The sequence below is a fragment of the Ictalurus furcatus genome, chromosome 1 (assembly GCF_023375685.1).
Source record: "Ictalurus furcatus strain D&B chromosome 1, Billie_1.0, whole genome shotgun sequence".
NCBI classification, from domain to species: domain Eukaryota; kingdom Metazoa; phylum Chordata; class Actinopteri; order Siluriformes; family Ictaluridae; genus Ictalurus; species Ictalurus furcatus.
In genome coordinates this window covers 35116434-35141705 of record NC_071255.1, presented here as the reverse complement: position 1 = coordinate 35141705, position 25272 = coordinate 35116434, and the positions used below count along the sequence as shown (strand labels likewise).

Sequence of the window (25272 nt, the reverse complement as noted above, 5' to 3'; positions counted from 1 at the left end):
CTACTGCACCGATAATGTTCCGTTAACGTTAAGTAAATATGTAAGAAACATACGTAGATAAAGTATGCCATTCGTTTAAAATAATAATAATAATAATAATAATTGGAATCAATGCTGTGTAAAGTCCTGCTGTAGGAGAAACGAAACACTTTGGAGCAAGCTTTTGTGGGGGAAAGAATGAACTGGTTTATAATCAGGTTCCCATAGCAACATCACCGAGTACTTTCATTATTTAGTATTCCAACATTTTAGACGTAAAACATTAAACTATAAACTAATTATTAAAATATAGAATAAACACAGATTCTTTGCATTCATTGTTCCCATCTCTGCAGTTAAGCTTCATGATAGTTTAGATATCATTTATTAACGAATCACTCGTCATCATTTATACCATCTTGTCATCTGGCGAAAATTTCACTGCGGAAATGATGTTTTAAGGGAAGAACAAAACCCATCTCTTTACATATCTTTCCTGTTCTGGATTTTCTGTATCGTTCCACGTCAGTGCTATTCTTCCATCGTTCCTACGAGTCCTAGCTTGTATTCTGTCCGTTTGACGCAAACGTTCCAAACGTATCAGAACCCGTGATCTCCTATCGAGACGATTAACAATCACGCTCCCGATATCGGCGGCGTGGAATCACGGCCGTCGTTCGTGCTCTTTGTTCCGTGTGCGTTTGTTCGACACTTGAAAGCTGGCCAGCATGAAACATCAGAGTGCTTCAGATGAAGCGGCGATGAAAAGCACATCCGGGCCCGTCGTATCACAGGCTAGTCGAAGGCTTGGAGATTTATGCTCTCATTAACAGGTAATTACAAACAAAATCAGTCACTCACTCTCCGCTACGATATTTCTTGGACTTCCTCGACGACGCTCCTCATGATGATGCACTCTGTTACCAGTTGTTTTTATTTACACAAAATGAAGATCGGGGTTTCCTGTCAGACAACGAAGCTTGTTTACAGCTTAAATTAAATAGCTAAGTGTTGCGCTATTAAACACTCGTTCTTGTTTGATATTTAGCCTGGTGGTTTCAGTGGTGTTGTATTTTTTTCCCCTCTAACAGCCATGCAGAGGGTCAAGGGTCAAGGGTCAGGGTCCCTCTAACCCTAACCCTAATACTGGATATAATGCACTTTCATGCTCTTATTGTTGAAGTGATGACATGGAAATTAAAAGTAAGTAATACTAATAAGATTAGAAAATGGCTTCATCCAGCACATCCTATTATTATTATTATTATTATTATTATTATTATTATTATTATTATCATTATTATGTATTCATGGATTCGTGAATTACCCCAAGGTGTGAATGAGTGTATGAATGTGTGTATGTATGGTATGAATGGATTTAATTCATACTGTGTGTTGAACAGTTCTCTTAATTCTCATTCTCTCAACTTAATGAAGCCATCAAGCTCATGAAATCACGATGTAGACGATTGTGTCGCACTTTAAACGAGCTGCTTTGAGCTGCCAATATCTTTCATCATTCGCTGCACTCTTTGTAAAGAAAACGTGACCATGGTTTAAAGGATAAGCTGACCCAGCACTTGCCCATACATTGCAACATTTACAGCTCGCTTTAAGTTCATTCATAGCGTTATTGAAACATAAAATGTTGAGTCTAATTCAGTATAATACACTTTATTAGTTACGCAGACTGTTGGGACCTTAGGCAAGATGCCTAACTTTAAAAACAAGAGTTTTTGCTTCACTGGTTCATGTGTGGGCTGTTTGAAGCGCTATTCACTGAAAGGAAAGGTCAATAAAAGGTGGTTGAGGGACGAGCCGTGACTCGGCGTTATGAATAAGAGTCACTTGTATCTATACTACATGAAAGAGAGAGAGTCTGCATTTGTGTGCAAGCTCCTGCAGGCCAAACCAGACGTACTGTACGACACGGTCGTTACAGCCATTTGTAAAGCAGCAGACCGGCAAATGAGGAGCTTTCCCGCACCACAACCTCCGGCCTGGAGATCCAGATGAGGGAGTAGCACTGAATATAAGCCAGGCTCAGGAGGAAGCACTCTGGACAGAGAGTGACACGTGATAAGTGGATCCGTTAGTGGGGCCAGACATGGATGGCTTCATATGCGGCGTTATTGATTGGCTATGATCCGCCCATCAGCGGCTGATGGATGGGGGCCGCTAAGGAGGTCTGAGATATTAGCAATTTCGTCTCCTCCGTGCCGAGAGAAGGAGAGACGGACAGAGAAATAAGAGGCATAGCAGAAGACCCGAGCGTGTGTTTGACACCAGTGTGAAAGCTGAACCCAGGGAGCTAAAGAGCTCAGCTTTATAAAAAGCTCGTGAACTGGAGACGCAGCCATGAATATTTCAGCTTTTGGTAGAAGTTCAGGAACTAGTGCACAGCCAACACGAACGAATCTAAAAAAAACAACCCAACTAAATAAAACGCTGACTGACATGTGACCTGACACGGCTGATGAAGATCTCACTAACTGGCTGCTATCTGGAGTGTGCTGAGTCCATGCCTTGTTTTACTCAACACATCAATCAGACAGAGGCAAGAGGAGAAAAGGTGAAATTAGGACACAGGGTTCGAGGCTCATAACAGGACTAGTGAAAGAACGTAGTGAACACATAGATTTCAGTATTGGTTTTACAGTTGAAGTGAAGATCTTTCCATACATCCAGTAGGGTTGTTAGTTAGTCTTGATGCTGATTGGTCAGAAGGTGTTGATTAACAACTTACACAGGGACATGTGTGTAAATTAAAATCACTGGCAAATTGGTGCGGTATAAGAGGAATAAAATACTTGGATTTTCACTTCCTGGTTTTGAACCTCCTTCCTTCTTACGTCTTATTTTTTATTGTGGATCAAAGTGTTTTTTAATAAACTCTACATTCGCATCCAGTGTCCAGGTCTCACACATTATGTCCAAAATGGCATGCATTGGGTGCATCCCCTAGCTTAGATTGTTTGGACAGCAGCCATGCTGCAGTGCATTCTGGGAGTCCTGGAGTGTGATGGACTTTCGACGATAGCCCGTCATGTATGGTTATGAAATGGTAAAGCTTTATATGCCGTGCGGTATACAGTATAGCAAAGAAAGTGTAATGTCCGTCGCCGTATACGCGTTGTTTTATAGAAAAAATCTGGGGGGTGGAGCTAATTTCAGGGCTGGAAAAATGCAATGTAAACATAACTTTTTCAATTCAATTCAATTCAATTTGATTTGTATAGCGCTTTTTACAATAGACATTGTCTCAAAGCAGCTTTACAGAAATATCAACATGGTATACAGATATTAAAGGTGCGAATTTATCCCAACTGAGCAAGCCACTGAGTGGCGACGGTGGCAAGGAAAAACTCCCTAAGATGTTTTAAGAGGAAGAAACCTTGAGAGGAACCCGACTCAGAAGGGAACCCATCCTCATCTGGGTAACAACAGATAGTGTGAAAAAGTTCATTATGGATTTATATGAAGTCTGTATGGCCTTAGGAGCAGCCGTAGTCCCAGCAGTCTGGAATTAGAGAAGATTTGAGCTCCATCCAGAGGCAGAAAGGATCTGGATCTCTAGTATCTCCATAAATTCGTGTGGGGCTCGGCGAAAGGAGAGAGGGAGAAAAAAGATTATTATGACTGCGAAGTAGTAGAACAGAATCTAGTCAGGGTAGGCTTGAGTAAACAAATACGTTTTAAGCCTAGACTTAAACACTGAGACTGTGTCTGAGTCCCGAACACTAATAGGAAGACTGTTCCATAACTGTGGGGCTCTATAAGAGAAAGCTCTCCCCCCTGCTGTAGCCTTCACTATTCGAGGTACCGTCAAATAGCCTGCATCGTTTGATCTAAGTAGGCGTGGCGGATTATATAAAACCAAAAGGTCGCTTAGATATTGTGGCGCGAGACCATTTAGTGCTTTATAGGTTAATAAAAGTATTTTATAGTTAATGCGAGATTTTACTGGGAGCCAATGCAGTACTGATAATATCGGTGTGATATGGTCGTACCTTCTGGTTCTAGTTAGGACTCTAGCAGCTGCATTCTGGACTAACTGGAGCTTATTTATATTCCTACTGGAACATCCAGACAGTAAGGCATTACAGTAATAACGTAAGCCTGAAATGAACAAAACTATCCAGTTAAACTGATGGCACTAAAGCGAAGAACAGTTTTCTGTAAAATTCCATGAATATTGCAGGTCGAGGAGCATGAGAAATATTGCAAACCGCAATTTTAATCTCTGTGAAAAATCTTTAACTCGGGATGACGAGAAAGTCGAGCCGAGGATCGCGAGTTTCTTAACAGTTAAAAAGTATTAAAAAGGGAACAATCCGCACTGCTTGTAGTGCACAAGCTTGAGCCGGACACGCTAGACGTCTCTCTAAGATAAACAGGTGAGTCGGTGTGCGTTCGGTGTGCATTCGGTGTGCGTTCGGTGTGTGTTCGGTGTGTGTTCATCCGTACACACTCCGAGGCAACTGCAATCTCAGGACCATCTGTTCCTCTGCTACAGAACAAGAGAGGTAGAACCCGGATACAACCTTCACCGAAACTAAACTGCTTATGCTGAAGTCCCTCCACCACACACACACACACACACACACACACACACACACACACACACACGTATATGTATAAGCTGAAACCTCAGCACGCTAATCTACCTTTTGTCCAGTGCTATGATACCTCACTCGCCATCTTAACCCCAAGAGGGTTAAGGCAGTGCTGGAGAATAATGGTGGCCACACAAAATACTGACACTTTGGGCCCAATTTGGACATTTTCACTTAGGGGTGTACTCACTTTTGTTGGCAGCGGTTTAGACATTAATGGCTGTGTGTTGAGTTATTTTGAGGGGACGGCAAATTTACACTGTTACACAAGCTGTACACGCACTACTTTACATTGTAGCAAAGTGTCATTTCTTCAGTGTCGTCACATGAAAAGATATCATCGAATAGTTACAAAAATGTGAGGGGTGTACTCACTTTTGTGAGATACTGTACATAATCCCCCCCCCCCCACAATGATCCTGTTTTGCTCCTGTTTTCATCTATAGCACCTAGTTCTGTTGTATTGGGCAAGTTCTGCTGCTAAATCTACACTGATATTTCTCAATGCGTTCCAAACGCTCGTCTATCAAACTGCATTTGAGTGAAGAAGTACGAGTCTAGCCATTCAGACGTCTACAGGAGCTCATCCAGGAGAAATGGTAAAGACTGTAAGTGACGTGAAAGCAGTACTGGAACACACACCGGACTTCCAGATGATCTTTATGTATAATTTCATGTTGTTTTCCTCCACAGAGGCCTCACGCAGGCCGTGAGATCAGAGTGATGACTACAGTGACATATCACACTATATAGTGTTACAGATTGTTATGAATAATGTATTACAAGGGCAGGTGATCCGGCCGCACACAGGAAGCTGTACAGTCTTCTCCTTCTGCCCCGGGTCGATACGTGAGCATGTAGATTCGGATGCAGAGTGTACGTAGCGGTGGCCCGTGCCGGTGAGGTTGTCTGAATGACTGCATCAGCGAGTGGAGAGACGTTCACTGGTGCTTACCGCAGAACTCGGAATTCGCCTGCTGAGTAAAGTAAAGAAAGGAAAAAACCATGAACGCCCGAATGTTTGTCTGTAATTAGCTAGCTAACTGTGGTGCGTGATGTATATGTACTGTATATATGATGATTGATCTAAAGCAAGTACGTGTGTGTATACGGTATCACTCACTATGGCAACAATGTGCACTGGCGGAAAGTATAGTCAAATAGTATAGCATATAGTCAAAAATAACACAAAATGTATGAGAGGTATGAGACTTTTTTATTATGTCAAAGTTAAAGACCACCTTTTTCCAGTTATATAGGAAAATAGTAGTTTGGCATTATTGTTTATCAATCATTAATTGTTGCCATATGGCAACATCACTCAGTAAAGGGTTAAGAGCTTGAGAAATATCAGTGTAGAAGTCAGGAGCAGAAGTAGCACCAAAGATTTCAAAGGCTTTCTTTCTTTTTTTTTTTTTTTTAATGCATTTCTGTTAATTCAGTTGTTGTGGATAAAAATGACCTGAAATAAACATGAGGGAGACTTAGTATGAGTAATATGTAATTTTATTGATAATTCACAGCACTGGTGGGTGCGTAATCTTGAGGAGAGCGGTGGGGGGAAGAAAATGGGGTGTGTCCTGGGGACATGGGATAGTCAGCAAAGGTGAAATAAGGAGACCACTGAGAGTAGGGCGGACTGACAGGTGAGAAGAGGGAAGAATGGTCAGATTCAAATCCAGCCCCTCCAGTAAAGGAGAGAAGGAAAAATGACGACGGGCACCTAGACACACAGAAGCGGTATTAGGCGGATATTGACGAATTGGATTCACACTTTAAGAGTAACACACTATGGTTTATTAGTCAAAAAGTCAAAAAGAAGTATAAGAGCTGAGGAGTGCAAACACACACACACACTCTCGCACAGTCAAGGGCGGGCATGTAGACATAACACACACACACATAACATTATAACTTTATAAGAATAATAAAAAGGAGTATTAAGATATTATAAGGGTAATATCTTATAATAATAGAAAACTCTTTATAAAATACAGAATAGTAGGATATGTAGAAGGGTAATATAATGATATTATGAAGTAGGAAGTACAGTAAACCGTTTTTCATCATCAAATGACATCATCAAATCACGATGGATTTACAAGAACAAATTGTGTTGCTGTAACGCAAGTCAATCACGTGGAACTGATCTTTTCAGTGTATGCATGACATCTACTCATTTACATATCATCAGTCTTTTTTTTGTTTGTTTGTTTTTTTTTTAAATTTTGTTCTTTTTTATGCTGCTTTGCTCTTTGGTCTGTATTTTCTGTCCCAGATTTTTTTGTGTTGTTTTCAGGGCTTAAAGGCGAGTGCAAATGTAAGGAATAATTGACGACGGGCTGTTGAATTATTATTATTATTATTATTATTATTATTATTATTATTATTATTATTATTATTATTAATGTGTGGAACTAATTTGTTACGCAGCTCATCTCTAGCCTCTGTTGCTAATTCCAAAACGTAATTTTAGAGCTAGTAACGGAGGCCTGAGTCATTCATATTCAGTTATTAAAGAGAGAGAGAGAAAGAGCGAGTGAGAGCGAGAGAGAGAGAGAGAGAGAGAGAGAGAGAGAGAGAGAGAGTTCAAAGTTCATGCTGATAATATTAAAAAATAGAACAAGTAAATAAGTAAATATCAATAAGCCTACTTGTTCACAGGGTTTTTCGTCTTTTATTAGCGCAGAAAATGCAATGAATAAATAAATAAATACTGATACTTGTTCACCGGATTACCACTCGTGTTCTCTTTCTTCTCTCTCTCTCTCTCTCTCTCTCTAATAACTGCATATCAATGGCTCAATCATCTGCTTTGCCCGCTTTGCCTGTATATGCACTTTGTGGCGGTGCATATACATATGGATGTGGATATGGGTTATGGATGGTGGTAGTTCGACTACTGTGGCAGTAGATATGGATTATGGACAGTGGTAGTTTGACTACAATACTGTGGCGGTGCATATACATATGGATGTGGATATGGGTTATGGATGGTGGTAGTTCAATTACTGCACTGTGGTGGTGCATATACATATGGATGTGGATATGGGTTATGGATGGTGGTAGTTCGACTACTGTGGTGGTGCATATACATATGGATATGGATTATGGATGGTGGTAGTTTGACTACTGTACTGTGGTGGTGCATATACATATGGATGTGGATATAGGTTATGGATGGTGGTAGTTCGATTACTGTACTGTAGCGGTGCATATACATATGGATGTGGATATGGGTTATGGATGGTGGTAGTTTGACTACTGTACTGTGGTGGTACATATACATATGGATGTGGATATGGGTTATGGATGGTGGTAGTTTGACTACTGTACTGTGGTGGTGCATATACATATGGATGTGGATATGGGTTATGGATGGTGGTAGTTCAACTACTGTGGCAGTGCATATACATATGGATATGGATTATGGATGGTGGTAGTTCGATTACTGTACTGTAGCGGTGCATATACATATGGATATGGATTATGGGTTATGGACGGTGGTAGTTCGATTACTGTACTGTGGCGGTGCATATACATATGGATGTGGATATGGGTTATGGATGGTGGTAGTTCGACTACTGTGGCGGTGCATATACATATGGATGTGGATATGGGTTATGGATGGTGGTAGTTCGACTACTGTGGCGGTGCATATACATATGGATGTGGATTATGGATGGTGGTAGTTCGACTACTGTGGCGGTGCATATACATATGGATGTGGATTATGGATGGTGGTAGTTTGACTACTGTACTGTGGCGGTGCATATACATATGGATGTGGATATGGGTTATGGATGGTGGTAGTTCGATTACTGCACTGTGGCGGTGCATATACATATGGATATGGATTATGGTAGTTTGACTATCGTTCAATGATCTTATCCTAAGATTGGCTCAGTGCAAATAGTGTCCCAGCACAGTGTTAATCTGTTGTACAATGTTATCGCAGTTGGTATAAACAACCTCCTGTACCGCTCCTTCCTGCAGCGGAGCTCAATAAGTCTTCTACTAAAGAAGCTCTGCTGTTTAACTAATGATGCTGAGATGAGGTTTTTCAGTAGGGTCTAGACAGACAACTGGCTTTAAACAGAAGCACTTTCCTTTAACCCCTAAAAAAAACCAGGGATAGAAAATGCGGACTGAAGATGGAAATGATTACAGCAGCAGTTCTTAGGTATGAATCTACAGTATTCAGGTCAGATTATCCAGGAGAGTCTGGGACACTTGGACTGTCGACTTGTAGGACTTGTTCAAAATAGATCCTTTAGCTTATAGTCCTAATGTTAACAATCACTTTGTGATGCTAATATCGCTCGGTAGTGTGTGAGATACGAAATAAGATTCACAGTTCTGTCTAAAGTGCTGAATCCATTAGGGAGAATGTGTATGTGCGTGTGTGTATGTGCGTGTGTGTGTGTGTGTGTGTGTGCGTGTATCTGCTTCCCCGGGCCTGCTTTGCATGCCTACGTTAAACTGAAACTTTAACCTGGAGAGTGGCCGTGATTAGCCAAGCTCCAGTCTCCTTTCTCTCTCTCTCTCTCTCTGTCTCTCTCTCTCTCTCTCTCTCTCTTTCTCGGCTCGTTACGGATCCTGTTTCCTCCAGCAACCCGAGTTGCCTACACTTTTAAGCAAGCAGTAAACTTTGTCCTTTTAGAGCGTTTCACATCATCAGAGGCGCGCTCTCGCTCTCTCTCTCTCTCTCTCTCTCTCTCTCATGATGTCTGAAGTGTGTGTGTGGTGAAAGGAGTAAAGCAGGGAGACATGACTTCAGGCAGGAACAGGTACGAGAGAACTATTTGGTTCTGTTCATGGTGGGTTAGCGGGTTTTGCTATGTCAGATAACTCTTAGGACACTGTGTATGTGTTAAATATTAAGAGTTGTTTATGAAATAGTTTGCATTTTATACTGTACTAACCTTTCATTTGCAACACACACACACACACACACACAGACATGCTTTTACACACCTGGTTAATAACTAACACTTACCTTACTCAGGTGTGCTGGACTGAATGAATGAATTATTTCAATTGAACAAACACACATTCAGATACACACGCACACACACACATACACACATACACACACACCACGTGCTAGGTCTCATGTGACACAATGCAGCTATCTGTATTTGTATCTGTATAGTGCGATAAATATCCGTATCTGTACTCAGATTTGAATCAGAAGTGGGTGTGGTCTGGGCAGGAAGTAGTAGCTCGGACACAGTGCTGTCGCAAGTCAACACGGCGTCGTTTTAATTCTAATATCCGTATGATTTTCCTGGACGATTTTCTAATGATGAATAATGATGGATAGCATTCAATTAAGAATAATGAAAAATATGCACAATGAACATACGATATAATATTGTTAAAGTTAATTAAATTATTATCGTTTATTTTGGAGACTATGTGGGCTTTATCGGCAACGTAAGCAAAATCAAATCAATAAAAACAAACCTGTAGTACACTATATGTGTATTCGGATTAGTTTAGAACACATTGGGTATCATGTTTTCGTTGTTTTCAGTTACGTCCCGAGTACAACCTCTCCATTCGTTATTTAAGACGTGCATTTTGACATGCATTACCCAATGTACAGCTTTTATAGGTAGGCACTAATACACAGTGCCCTCCACTAATATTGGCACCCTTGGTAAATATGAGTTGTGAAGGCTGGGAAAAATAGTTTTTACTGTTTAACCTTTTAATCTTTTGTTTATAAGGATTCACAAAAATACTCTGCTCTCATGGATATTAAACAATTGCAAACACAACACAGGTTTATAAAAAAAAAAAAAAAAAAATCTTTGTTAAATATAGGTGTGCACCAATTATTAGCACCACTATGAATTCATATGAGAAAATATATGGAAGTATATTCCCATAGATATTTTACTTTTTTTTTTTAGTACACCTGGGTGACTAGGAACAGGAAATTGTTCAACCATGACTTCCTGTTTCACAGGGGTATAAATATGAGGTAACACATAGGACATATTCCCTTAGTCGTTCATAACGATGGGTAAGAGCGAGGAATATAGCTGTGATGTGCGGCAAAAGGTTGTTGAGCTTCACAAAATGGGGCGTGGCTGTAAGAAAATAGCACAAGCATTGAAAATGCGCATTTCCACCATCAGGGCAATAATTAAGAAGTTCCAGTCAACTGGAAATGTTATGAATCGACCTGGAATTGGACGCGTGTCTATATCGTCTCAACGCACTGTGAAGAGGACGGGTCGAGTGGATAAATATCTCCAAGGATCACAGCTGGAGAACTGCAGAAGTTAGTTGTGTCTCGGGGTCAGAAAGTCTCCAAAACTACAATCTGAAGTCATCTACATCACCACAAGTTGTTTGGAAGGGTTTCAAGAAAAAAGCCTCTACTCTCATCCAAAAACAAACTTGAGCGTCTTCAGTTTGCCAGACACGACTGGAACTTCAAATGGGATCGGGTTCTGTGGTCAGATGAAACCAAAATAGAGCTTTTTGGTAATAAACACCAGAGGTGGTTTTGGAGCACACAGAGAGGTAGCCGTATGGAAAAGTACCTCATGCCCACGGTTAAATATGGAGGTGGATCTTTAATGTTTTGGGGCTGTTTTTCTGCCAGAGGACCTGGACATTTTGTTAGGATACATGGCATCATGGACTCTATCAAATATCAACTGATATTAAATGAAAACCTGACCGCCTCTGCCAGAAAGCTTCAAATGGGCCGTGGTTGGATCTTCCAGCAGGACGATGATCCAAAACATCATCAAAATCAACACAGAAATGGTTTACTGACCACAAAATCAAGGTACTGCCCTGACCCTCCCAGTCCCCTGACCTGAACCCCATAGAGAACCTGTGGGGTGAACTGAAGAGGAGAGTCCACATATTTAACAAAGATATTTTTTAGATAAACCTGTGTTGTGTTTGCAATTGTTTGATATCCATGAGCGCAGAGTATTGTTGTGAATTTTTTGAACGAAAGACCAAAAGGTTAAACGATAAAGACAAATGTTCACAGCCTTCTTTACTCGTATTTACCGAGGGGGCCAATATTAGTGGAGGGCACTGCATATTTGACTCCAATATTATTCTGCACTCTGTACAGTGTGAGATATTCTTTCAGAAGAAAGTAGTGACCTTGCATAAGCCTCCTAACAAGCTTTGAACAGGAGCCTAAATGGGGAAAAGGTAACAGTACGACCCTTGCTAATTCCTCTTAATCCTGCTGCTACACTATACAGCCTAGCTGCTGAGATTAGCATTATCGCTCCATTACACATCAGAAGGCCTGCCTGACTTCCTCTCACTCCTTACCTTCACCACGATGCTCCTCAAAACGGTCACCTTAGGAACCTTAAAAAGACGATATAAGGTAAACGTACAGTCTATAATTAGCCCGTACAGTATTTGTGTTTTGTTATCAGGAAGTAGCCGCTAGATCTATCCAAGTGACTGTTATGTAATGGAACAACGCTACAGACGTGCTGCTTGACTTCTTTGTCCGTTGGACGTCAGCAGTGTGATTTTGTATCACGTTTAAATTTTAAAACTATCATGAATGTTTCAGCAGTGTTACGCATCCGCACTCACATCTTTAGGAGATGTATTTTATTCATGCAGGCTTCTGGGTTCAGTTTCAGTCATCCCAGAGTGGAAGCGTTCTGTGAATCCAGCGTGATCTGATCAGACCTCGTATCATGTCACGTATAACAAGTATAGAGGAAACACTGCTGTATCCTTCCTGTTTATGATCAGATTTAGTTGACATGGGGGGTATACATGGAGTAAGCATTTCCAAAACAAAATAAATCATTGCAGCCTGTGTAACTTTTACGTGCACAAAAGGGACGTTTGTGGTTTTCAGAGCTAGAGGAAAATGTCAAAAATTGATTCCTGGGAACATCTCGCATATATCTTACTACATGCTACTGTATATAGTCTACAGTACTGCTTCTACCTTCCTTCAATGCCTTTCTGAAAAAAAAATATTTGGTGCTGTAACTGATCACAAAAACGTAACATCTGGATTAGTTGCACCTGAGTGAAACAGAATAGCCATGCAGTAATAAATCAATCAATCAATAAATCAATCAATAAATATTTACACCACATACTCATGATTGTGTTGCTGCACTGGAATATATACTAATGAGGTGAGAAGAAAAGCTTGGACCTGGGTTTGGATCTGTAACGATGAACGCCGAGGGATTTGGATACAAACGCAGGACAAATCCAAAATAACAAATGGATGGGGTCAAAACTAGACATGGTGCTGATCCAATACTGGGTATTGGATCCGTATCGCGACGATACCAGCAATAAATAAATATATGGATAAATAAACGGTGGAACGTACGTTAGAGAAAAATCAAATCCTGTAACAAAGGAAAAAAAGATTGGAATTGAATTTGGAGAAGGTTTTGGGGAGCTGGAAATATTTACATATTAATTCTTCTTATATTTATACATTATACCTTTTTTGTTTTTTTTAAAATATATATACGATATACTTGCAATGTATAGTATGTGATTGATTTTAAAGAGTTTAACTGGGGGAAAAAAAAGCTGTGGTTTTGTTTAAATTGTATATATTTTTTTTCCCCTGTATTTATACAATAGTCTATTTTTTTTTTTTTTTAAATCCTTTCTTGTAGGAGGAATAACCTGACGGATATGTGGAACGTGCTATAACGTGATAACTGGTCGAGAAAACCCGATTAGAAAACTGACTTCCGGTCCGGGATGCTCGTTTGTTTTTGGACATGCCTCCTGTCAGTCATCGTATAGACACTCTGAGGGCCACTCTATGGGGCGGAGCTTCGCGAACATGGGTGGGAACGGGCGGGGGAACTCAGAGAGTATCCTCGTGTATCCGCTAGAGACCTAATCGTGGACAGTTTAATTAATCTTACCTAATGCACCTTTAAGCTTTGTAGTTTTTTAAAGCAAAACAAATATCAGATGGTATCGGTATCGGTTCATACTCAAAGCCCCAGGATCAGTATCGATATCGGACAAGGAAAAGCGGGTATTGTTCCATCTCTATTCAAAACACCCGGCGAGGCACACAGACTGAAGTCAAATTAACGACGCAGAGCTCAGTAACAGAAGACCAGACTTGTAAGCGATGGCAAAACTTTGCACTGAGAGTGTGATGGTGGATTGAATATACTGTACGCTGTATAGTCCAAATAATGAGAGTCCCGAATGAGCTGACTAATAGTCTGGTGATTGGAAATGATGTAATGTTCGGATTGGCCTGGAATGTGGTTCGACAAGGATCTGGATGTAACAAGCCGAGTAGTAACTCACCACAAAGAGAGAGGACAACAACAACAACAATCTCTCGTCACGTCCTTAACTCGTAAATCGTAAGGCCTGAGCCTAAGCCAAATTTGAAATCTTCTGAGCACCGAGCCAGATTTTAAATCTCGCCCAGTATTAGCAGACCATCTGTCTGAAGAACATGTGGCCCATGACGCTTCACTGGACATTTGTAAGCCAAAGTCTGAAAAACTCAATCTCATGCTAAATTTGCATGAGCATGAGAAGGTGGTGTGTTTGATTTTTGTTCGACTTCACACACACACAGGAAGTACATGTAATTCGTTACTGTTTTGTTATTTTTTTAGGTATGTGTACTTCCATTTTCGCAGACTTTCGCCTTTTTACCTCGCTACATTTCAAAGCAAAGTGTCCTGCTTGTGTATATATATATATATATGTGTGTGTGTGTGTGTGTGTCAGTGTATGCTGACTTCTTGTCCAGTTTTAGAAGCGCTATATAAGTACAATTGAATTGAAATTGAACTACAGTTTCATGATGGGCCGGTTGATTCGGTGTAGACGGACACGTCCGTCGAACGACGAGGAGGTCGTTCCCTGTAGGTGATCGCCATCAAAGTAATAATATCGCTCAAATAACTTTATTGACACTTAATACAATACATTAAAAAGCAGGTACGTTTTGTACTTTAACTCAACAGGAAATATAAATAGAAGACTTTCACTTGAGGCGCATGTTACTACAAGTATCTCTACTTAATTTCACATCGGTAGTATTGTTCTTGTAGTTTTTCTTGTAGTTTTGATCTAGGGTTAGGGTTAGGTTTATGGTTAGATTTAGGGTTAGGGTTAGGTTTAGGGTTAGGTTTATGGTTAGGGTTAGATTTAGGGTTAGGGTTAGGTTTAGGTTTAGGGTTATGCTTAGGGTTATGCTTAGGGTTATGTTTAGGGTTATGGTTAGGGTTATGGTTAGGTTTAGGTTTAGGGTTATGTTTAGGGTTATGGTTAGGGTTAGATTTAGGGTTATGGTTAGGGTTAGGTTTAGGGTTAGGGTTAGGGTTAGGGGTTAGGGTTAGGGTTAGGGTTAGGGTTATGGTTAGGGTTAGATTTAGGGTTAGGTTTAGGGTTAGGGTCAGATTTAGGGTTAGGGTTAGGTTTAGGGTTATGTTTAGGGTTAGGATTAGATTTAGGGTTAGGGTTAGGTTTATGGTTAGGTTTAGGGTTAGGGTCAGATTTAGGGTTAGGGTTATGGTTAGGGTTAGGATTAGATTTAGGGTTAGGGTTAGGTTTATGGTTAGGTTTAGGGTTAGATTTAGGGTTAGGGTTAGGTTTATGGTTAGGTTTAGGGTTAGGTTAGGGTTAGGTTTATGGTTAGGTTTAGGGTTAGGGTTAGGGTTATGGTTAGGTTTAGGGTTAGGGTTATATTTAGGGTTAGGTTTATGGTTAGGGTTAGATTTAGGGTTAGGGTTAGGTTTATGGTTAGGGTTATATTTAGGGTTAGGTTTAGGGTTAGGGTTAGGGTTATGGTTAGGTTTAGGGTTAGGGTCAGATTTAGGGTTAGGTTTAGGGTTAGGGTTAGGGTTATGGTTAGGTTTAGGGTTAGGGTTATATTTAGGGTTAGGTTTATGGTTAGGGTTAGATTTAGGGTTAGGGTTAGGTTTATGGTTAGGGTTATATTTAGGGTTAGGTTTAGGGTTAGGGTTAGGGTTATGGTTAGGTTTAGGGTTAGGGTCAGATTTAGGGTTAGGTTTAGGGTTATGGTTAGGGTTAGGTTTAGGGTTATGTTTAGGGTTATGTTTAGGGTTAGGGTTAGGACAGAACATTAGGCATTAGCGCGTGTGTGTTGTTTGGAAGACTGAATTAATGACCGAATCTGTTGTGTGTGTTGTGTACACAGGAGATCTCTTAAGAAAATGTTTCCGCAGTCGGGCAAATCCATCGTCTTTGACAGCTTTCCCGATCCTTCTGACACCTGGGAAATCACCAAGACGATCGGAAAAGGAACCTACGGCAAAGTGTACAAAGTGCTGAATAAGATCAACGGCAGCGAGGCGGCTGTCAAAGTACTGGATCCTGTTCACGTGAGTTACACGCCGTGCATCAAAACAGAACCGCTACCGATGCTGATATACACACAATTACAACTACATCTGAAACCATGACGTCACATCAAAACTTCACAATTTAATACAAAAGTTTGTGCACCCCAGCACGTATGCGTGTGTGTGTGTGTGTCTGTGTGTGTGTGTGTGTGTGTTTTCATCTCTGGACCGTGTGCATGTCTTGTGGTGTGTTAGTCCTCACTCACACTCTGCTAAAGCTGTCATAGACATTTTCCATGCCTGTCATTTTGGCATATTAGGACGTGCACACCTGTATCTGAGAAATACACTGCAGTCTCTCTCTCTCTCCTCTCTCTCTCTCTCTCGATCTCTCTCTCCTCTCTCTCTCTCTCTCTCTCTCTCTCTCTCTCTCTCTCGATCTCTCTCTCCTCCTCTCTCTCTCTCGATCTCTCTCTCCTCTCTCTCTCTCTCTCTCTCGATCTCTCTCTCCTCTCTCTCTCTCCTCCTCTCTCTCCTCTCTCTCTCTCTCTCTCTCTCATTCTCTCCGTAGCTGAATATACCTCTGTTTAATCATGGTGAAATGGCCGTAAGGGTGAAAGGTGCTGTTTATATTCATCAAGTCTCCTCTCGTTCACCCTTTCAGGGTCTGGAAAGCAGAAGCGTCCAGTCACTGCTGCTGTATACAGAACGACTCAGATGGACTCTATTAAACCACGCCAGATTTAACGTCCCGCAGCTAAAGAGGTCTTTGCGCCCCCGATGTGCACGCGTGTGCAGGTTCCTGTGCCCTCGTCAGGGTTTCAGACCGCAGATTTAGAAATGCTGCACCTCGTTCTCTCGCTCTAACATCGCCCAGTTTTAGTTTTCGTTTAATCCAAGTGTACGTCATCGAATTTCATTCATTTACGCGACACTCCTCAGGGCTATGTGTACATCTATATACATCAACCTTACAGCACGGTGCTGTTCTGTTGAATGCTGGATTCTGATTGGTCAGAAGGTGTTTGTTCTGTAACAGCGGCTCTGACGGCAGTGCAGCTGCAGTTCATTTCAAATCTAAGGCTTATAGAATTTCTAAAACTACTTGTACTTGAGGAAGATCATCTACAGCATCTAAGGCTACTAATGAATGAATTATGTAAATAAATATGGTGTTATTTAACAAAGAAAAAAAAGTGATCATTGAAGTGAAAGTTTTCTGTAAACAGATGTTTGCTAAATATTTACAGAAGACGTTTCAAGAGTAAAGCTGTACGTTTTCAGGACAGAGGTTACGCTTTCTGGTTCCTCATTAACATGACAAGCTGGCATTTTTGTCTTGTTAACTTCAAGAGAGAGAAGAAAAGAGAGGTTGGCGACATCGCTACAAAAGATCAGAGCAGTTCTCCATGCTAGCAAATGTGCACCTTGTCAGCAACCAAAAAGTTTTTAGCAGTTGCATTTTAAACACCTGTTAAAGGTCCAGTAATACGTTTATTCACAAGTGAATTAACCCGCTAAGATAATTCACAAATTAATTTAATCTGTAAACTGTTTATTCACAAGCTTGGCTAATTCACAAGTTTAATTAATCTACAAGCTAAATGAATTCACAAACTAAGTCAATTCAGTAGCTAACTTAATCTATAAATTAATTTAATTCACAAGCTAAATTAATCGACAAACTTTGTTAGTCTTCAAGCTAAATGAATTCCCAAGATGGTAATCTACAAGCTAAATTAATTCAGAAGATTGTAATGTACAAGCTAAATTAATTCACAAGCTAAATTAATTCACAAGCTAAATTAATTCACAAGCAAAATTAATTCACAAGCAAAATTAATTCACAAGCTAAATTAATTCACAAGCTAAATTAATCTTCAAGCTTTGTTAATCTTCAAGCTAAAATAGTTCTCAAGCTAAATTAATCTACAAAATAAATTAATTCACAAACTAAAATAATTCTCAAGCTAAGGTAATCTACAAACTAAATTAATTCAGAAGATTGTAATCTACAAGATAAATTAATCTACAAGCTAAAATAATTCTCAAGCTAAGTTAATCTACAAGCTAAATTAGTTCACAAGCTAAAATAATCTACAAGCTTTGTTAATCTTCAAGCTAAAATAATTCTCAAGCTAAATTAATCTACAAACTAGATTAATTCAGAAGATTGTAATCTACAAGCTAAATTAATTCACAAGCCAAATTAATTCACAAACTAAGTTAATCTACAAGCTTTGTTAATCTTCAAGCTAAAATAATTCACAAGCTAAATTAATCTACAAGCTAAAATTATTCTCAAGCTAAATTAATATACAAGCTAAATTATTCTACAAGCTTTGTTAATCTTCAAGCTAAATTAATTCTCAAGCAAAATTAATCTATAAGCTAAATGAATCTACAAGCTAAAATAATTCTCAAGCTAAGTTAATCTTCAAGCTAAATTTATTCACAAGATGGTAATCTACAAGATAAATTAATCCACAAACTGAATAAATCTAAGTTAATCTATAAAATAAGCTAATTCGCACAATAAGTCAATACATTTTTGGTCTAATCTACATGCTAAGCTAATTTACTAAGTTAAAAGTCAGACGGTGTGTAGTGAGGGCGGTGGTAATGCAGTGTGTGTGCGGTGTGAAGTTGTTGTGTGTCGGCTTTGCTTTTTATTTCAGCGCTACATTAGAAACGACACTTATTTTAAACAGCGAGAGCATCGTAGTAAAGGTCACACCGTCCTTCATTACACCGTCTGTATATTCATTTATTATTCCATTAGTTATTATTCATATCTCCATGGCGACATGGCTGGGACTGCGGCTTTGTCGCGACTGGACAACAGGAAATGACTTTAAATGTCATTCTGATGATGGCAGCGGAAAGAAACGCCATTGTCAAGCTCTAATGACATCACTTCCTGTCTGCACCTTTTCCAATAATCTGTAAAGAGTTCATTTCACACACACACACACACACACACACACATTATATATATATATATATATATATATATATATATATATAGTTTTCTCTGTGTAATCATTCAGCTCATTGTTTAATGTGGATGATGAATATTTTCTGATTTCTTTCTTGTGTGTTTGATGTGTTTTGGTTGTTTATTGTTGTTTATGGCTGTTTACTATTGTGGATGTTTGTGTGTGGTAAGAGCCACTACTCTTTAGTCAGCTCTGTGTAATCTTAATTAACACTTAATACACATGACATGGATTAAATAGCTGAGTGGTTTTAGGATGTTACTCTTTCAGGATGTGTAATACAATCAGGTAAAGCAGCGCAAATCCGGCGGCCATGACGCACTGTTTAATAAAGCACAGAGAGCGATGACGCACTGAACACTGCATGCACTCACACTCACACTCACAAGCTCGTCACAAACAATTAATACAATCATGTCAGAAATAAAACACTTGCTGTTGTAGGAAAATAAGCACTGAGCAGGTGACGGTCCCTACACCAGAGTTCATTATTATTCTAAAACAGCACTTCCACAGCATTCCTCTTATACTACAGCAGTTTATTAATGCTAACCATGTTCGTTTATTAAAGACCAACACGCTGTATACGTTATCCGTTTCTCTTAACGTTTAATGCTATGGAATGTTCCTGTAATCACTCACAAAAAGCTGTGTCAGGAAACCGACCGTTACAAAGAGCTGACACTGGAGACTCCTTCCATTAAACTTCACCATGGCAGTGTTTAAATCAGTTTATTTGGAAGTCCCTGTGAATGAGCTGTTACTATAGAAACAATAACGTATTACAACAAGCGTACTGAACTTCAGTCAGGGCTTCCGGTTTAGAAAAGTACTCGACACCTGGATTCTGACCAATCAGAATCCAGAGCTCCACAGTGCTGCGGTATAAATGTTTATAACACGGTGTGTGTGCATTATGTACCAGACAAATGCATCCTGATTGTTAAACGCAGATGTGTTTATTCTATGATTCGATTACATTAAAAAACAGAACAAAACAGGACAACGGACTATTCCTTAAACAAAAGCGAAGAGCAACTTGGATATTTTATTTATTATTAAATAATTCCCTCAGTGGGACTATTTAGGCTAATAATAATAATATTAGGGAGCTAGTATGGTTTCTATAGTAACGGTACTAGTTTAAAAAGCATGTTTGTTAATGAAGGGAAACGTGTAATCGTTGATGTGGGGAAGTTTATTGTTAGGAGATGTTTATTTCATTTTATTTAACATTTATGGAGGAAGTCTTGCTTTGTAACGGTCACAGTGCATAGTAAAGTGTCCATTTGAAAGTCTTTTTTTTGAGGGAGAGAGAGAGAGAGAGAGAGAGAGAGAGAGAGACTGGTGGTAGAATTGAATGTCTGGAGTGTGTTCATTCACTCACTCACTCATTCATTCATTCATTCATTCATTCATTCATTTAACCACTCATTTATTCACTCATTCGCCCATTCTTTCTTTCACTCATTCATGCCTTCATTCTCTCACTCACTCATTCATTCATTCTTCTACTACCACTCTTTTGTCCGTTCATTCTTCCAGTCACTTATTCATTCATTCACCAGTTCCAGTCACTTATTCATCAATTCACCCATTCATTCATCCATTCATTCACACACACACACACACACACACACATTAATCAATTCACCCATTCATTCATCCATTCATTCACACACACACACACACTTATTAATCAATTCACCCATTCATTCATCCATTCATTCACACACACACACACACACACACACATTAATCAATTCACCCATTCATTCATCCATTCATTCACACACACACACACACACACACATTAATCAATTCACCCATTCATTCATCCATTCATTCACACACACACACACACATTTATCAATTCACCCATTCATTCATCCATTCATTCACACACACACACACATTAATCAATTCACCCATTCATTCATCCATTCATTCACACACACACACATTAATCAATTCACCCATTCATTCATCCATTCATTCACACACACACACACTTATTAATCAATTCACCCATTCATTCATCCATTCATTCACACACACACACATTAATCAATTCACCCATTCATTCATCCATTCATTCACACACACACACACTTATTAATCAATTCACCCATTCATTCATCCATTCATTCACACACACACACACTTATTAATCAATTCACCCATTCATTCATCCATTCATTCACACACACACACACACACACATTTATCAATTCACCCATTCATTTATCCATTCATTCACACACACACACATTAATCAATTCACCCATTCATTCATCCATTCATTCACACACACGTATTAATCAATTCACCCATTCACTGATTCACTCACACACTTATTCACTCATTCATTCATCCTTCAACTCACATTCTTTTGTTCACTCATGATTTCATGTACTTATTCATTCGCATTCACTTGTTCATTCATTCACTCACTCATTCGTTCATTCATTGACTCTTTGTTTCACTGACTTATTTATTCCTGCAGTCATATTCATTCATTCATTATTCCATTCGTTCCCCCATTCACTCACTCATTCATTCATTGATTCTTTCATTCATTCACATTCTCACTTGTTCATTCATTCACTCACTCATTCGTTCATTCATTGACTCTTTGTTTCACTGACTTATTTATTCATGCAGTCATATTCATTCATTCATTATTCCATTCGTTCCTCCATTCACTCACTCATTCATTCATTGATTCTTTCATTCACTCACTCATTCTTTCATTCACTCACTTATTCACTCCTGCATTCATCCTTCTACTCACATTCTTTTGTTCACATTATTTTATTTACTTATTCATTCTCACTCACTCATTCGTTCGTTCATGGATTCTTTCTTTCACTCACTCATTCATTCATTCATTCATTCGTTCGTTCGTTCGTTATTCCATTCATTCGTTCATTCAATCATTCTCCCAGTCAATTATTCATTCATCCATTCATTCACTCATTCATGTATGCATTCATTCATGTCCATTCTTTCATTCATTCACTCTCTCGCTTATTCATTCACTCAATTTATTCATTCATCCATTCATTCACTCATTCATGTATGCATTCATTCATGTCCATTCTTTCATTCATTCACTCTCTCGCTTATTCATTCACTCAATTTATTCATTCATCCATTCATTCACTCATTCATGTATGCATTCATTCATGTCCATTCTTTCATTCATTCACTTTCTCGCTTATTCATTCACTCAATTCATTCATTCACACTTTCATGTATTCATTCATTCATTCACTCATTCTTTCTTTCACTTATTCTTTCCTTCACTTTACGATTTTTCGCCCGATGGGCAGTCCATCTGTTCATTCACTCATCTGTTCATTCACTCATTCTTTCATTCACTCATTCTTTCATTCACTCATTCTTTCATTCACTATTCTTTCATCCATTTAACAGTGTAAACCTCCATAAAAGTGGAAGAACCTGAAACCACCCGCGACTCTTCTCTGTAATTACTCTCACACTACAAGGTGTCACATCTAATCTTCAGAGTTGACTTTCACTCCCTTCTCTTGTTTCAGGATATCGATGAGGAGATCGAGGCAGAGTACAACATCCTGAAAGCGCTCTCCGATCATCCCAACGTGGTGAAGTTCTTTGGCATGTTCTACAAGATAGATCCTAAAACCGGAGACCAGCTGTGGTTAGTGCTGGAGGTAAAACATCACAAGTTCTCCCAAGTGCCTGGAGTGTGTTATATAAGATGTCTTTAGGTTGTTTGGATTGATGGAGTGTTTGATGTCAATTTAAGGACATATCAAAAATATCATGAATGTTGCATTCTGTCTCCATCAAGACATTTTGAATGACAGCATCTGACGCAGTGCGTAAACGCAGAGTCCACGCTCTAGCACACTTTCACGCCGGCTCGCTTGCGGTGTGTGTATTTTTATGACCAGATTTGTGTTATCGGTCTACTTTGTAATCCCATCTAATTTGCGATCGCTGACCTGTATTTGAGCTAATCCACTCCCGCCTCATGCCCTGTGTGAGACTTGAAACAGGTTTGTGTGATCAGGAGGCAGGGCTCGTTGTGGTTAATAAGCCAGCGAATCAGAGTGCTGGAGGTGTGGCTCAAGTGAGCGAGTAAATTGAGGTGTGATATTCGGCAATGTTTACTCCAGCTGATCTGATTATTAAGAGTTAGTAACATTCGTTCATGTTCAGTAAGCATTTCATCCGGGTTAAGGTCACGGTGGATCTTGAATTTATCCTGGAAGTGAGGTGGGAACACATCCTGGATGGAACACCAGTAGTTAATAACATGCTGCGATATCATTTATGCTAATTTATGTGGATATTTAAGTGTATTCATTTGGCATTTAAGCAAACATCATTTAAATATGTGGTGACTAACTTTGTTAATTTGTTAATGTCACGGCCACGGCATGGATGTGATGGACTTCACGGCAACAAGATGTGTGTGTGTGTGTGTGTGTGTGTGTGTGGAGAGAAAACATGGCAGCTACAGTAGTATCTGGATTGCTCTTCCTGCCTCTGCTATAAAACACTTCCGATGAGCAGTAAAACAGGCCGATTACTTCAGTATAAGTAATTATACATGAAATAAACAATAGCTTGTGGTACAACAGTATGTTATAGCGATCAAGCTATGGTGTACTTTTCAGTTATTCTTATATCTTCAGTAAGAGCCACACCCAGTAGCACCTATACCACAGTTTGTTCGCAGGGTCTTGTATGTCAGACGGGCCACATAAACATATATATATATATATATAAAACATGTATATTCGTTGATATGGTAAGGTTTTCTATGAGTTGACATTTATTTAAGATGTACGGAAGGAGTCTCCAGTGTCAGCGCTTTGTAACATTCAGAGGTAAAGCTGTTTTTCCACATTCTCAGATCTTTGAGAAAAAAAGCTTTGATGCTGGTGAGGGAGCGGCTTTTACTTAGTTTATAGCTGCTGTAACGTAAATGAGAGCAGGAGATACATTGTTTAGAGGGCGTGGCGTTCCAGAACATTAAATGTAGCTATAAATGGATAAAAGTACAAGACGAATCCTTCTTATAAAATAAAAGCAGTGGAAGTCGTAATCGTTGGCAAATTGCTGTGTTATAAGAGGAATAAAACATTCGAAGAAGTGCCACGAATAACATTTCGTGTAGTAACAGTAACTCTCCTTCGTCATACCACAATGTCATTGATTGTTTTCCTATAACAGCACAACCTGAACATACCTATTTGTTTATTCCTACCTATTTCCATGCCTTATTTCTGATAAAGCCTGTATCAAAGCTGGTAAAACCCAACAGGCTGAAGTAAGTACAGTATATCATGATTTTTTACATTATTATTATTATTATTATTATTATTATTATTATTATTAGCTGTGACGGTTGTGTTGAAACAGCTCCCTTTAGCGAAATACCACCCCAGTTATGTTGCAGTATTTGTAAAAGGACACCCGGTTGAAGGAGTAGGTTAAAGGACACCCGGTTGTTATTTCTCAGTGGTGAGAAAACGTCGCCTCTCAGTTCACCATATTTTACATTCCATTTCCTCCCGAGGCATTTGGAAATGCCACAGGCTTGGCAGCTGAGAAATCGAGGGCAACCGAGGCCGACGGCGTGTTCTACCATTACTGCATGTCCGTTTGCGTGTCTTAGTGTCCCTGAACTTTGACCTCTTGCTTTTATCTGTTTCTACCGGCAGCGAGAATATGAAAGTGTGTCAGAGAGACCGGCACAGAATGGACTTTAAGTTGTCCCGTTTTACACGGAGTCCTGTGAGTTTATTGCCGACTTGATCGAGGCTTGAGAATGGAAATTAGGATCCTCATGTCACCCTAATTGCATTTTATATTGTATAGTCGAGTAATAGAGGGGAGACGATTACAGAAACGGTTTAATGATAAGACAATAGATCAGAATAAAACATTAAATCAGACTTTTGGTTGTTGATTGAGATGGAGCTATGTTCACCTAATTATGTTCATTTGAGAATAACACAGACAAGTACAAACAAAATGGGCTGAGAAACAAACAATCAACCAATCAACCAATCAATCAACAAATCAACCAATCAACCAATCAATCCACCAATCAATCAATAAATCAACCAATCAATCAATAAATCAACCAATCAATCAATCAACCAATCAATCAATAAATCAACCCATCAATCAACCCATCAATCAATCAATCAATCAATCAATAAATCAACCAATCAATCAATAAATCAACAAATCAACCAATCAACCAATCAATAAATCAACCAATCAATCAATAAATCAACCCATCAATCAACCCATCAATCAATCAACCAATCAATCAATAAA

At 39.3% G+C, this 25272-nt stretch overlaps 1 protein-coding gene across 2 annotated transcripts; it reads left to right on the top strand.

Moving 5' to 3' along the window:
- Positions 1 to 5132: 5132 nt before the first annotated feature.
- On the top strand, positions 5133 to 23451 carry LOC128607533 (myosin-IIIa-like). Of its 2 annotated transcripts, XM_053624577.1 has the most exons (3): positions 5133 to 5581; positions 15784 to 15967; positions 22491 to 23451. In XM_053624577.1, the coding sequence occupies exons 2-3, from the start codon at positions 15800 to 15802 to the stop codon at positions 22680 to 22682; spliced, it is 360 nt and encodes a 119-aa protein (XP_053480552.1). In that variant the 5' UTR covers positions 5133 to 5581; positions 15784 to 15799; the 3' UTR covers positions 22683 to 23451. The 2 variants fall into 2 exon arrangements, with proteins under 2 accessions (XP_053480552.1, XP_053480471.1); XM_053624496.1 differs by lacking the exon at positions 5133 to 5581 and having other exon boundaries at positions 15449 to 15967.
- Positions 23452 to 25272: the final 1821 nt, after the last annotated feature.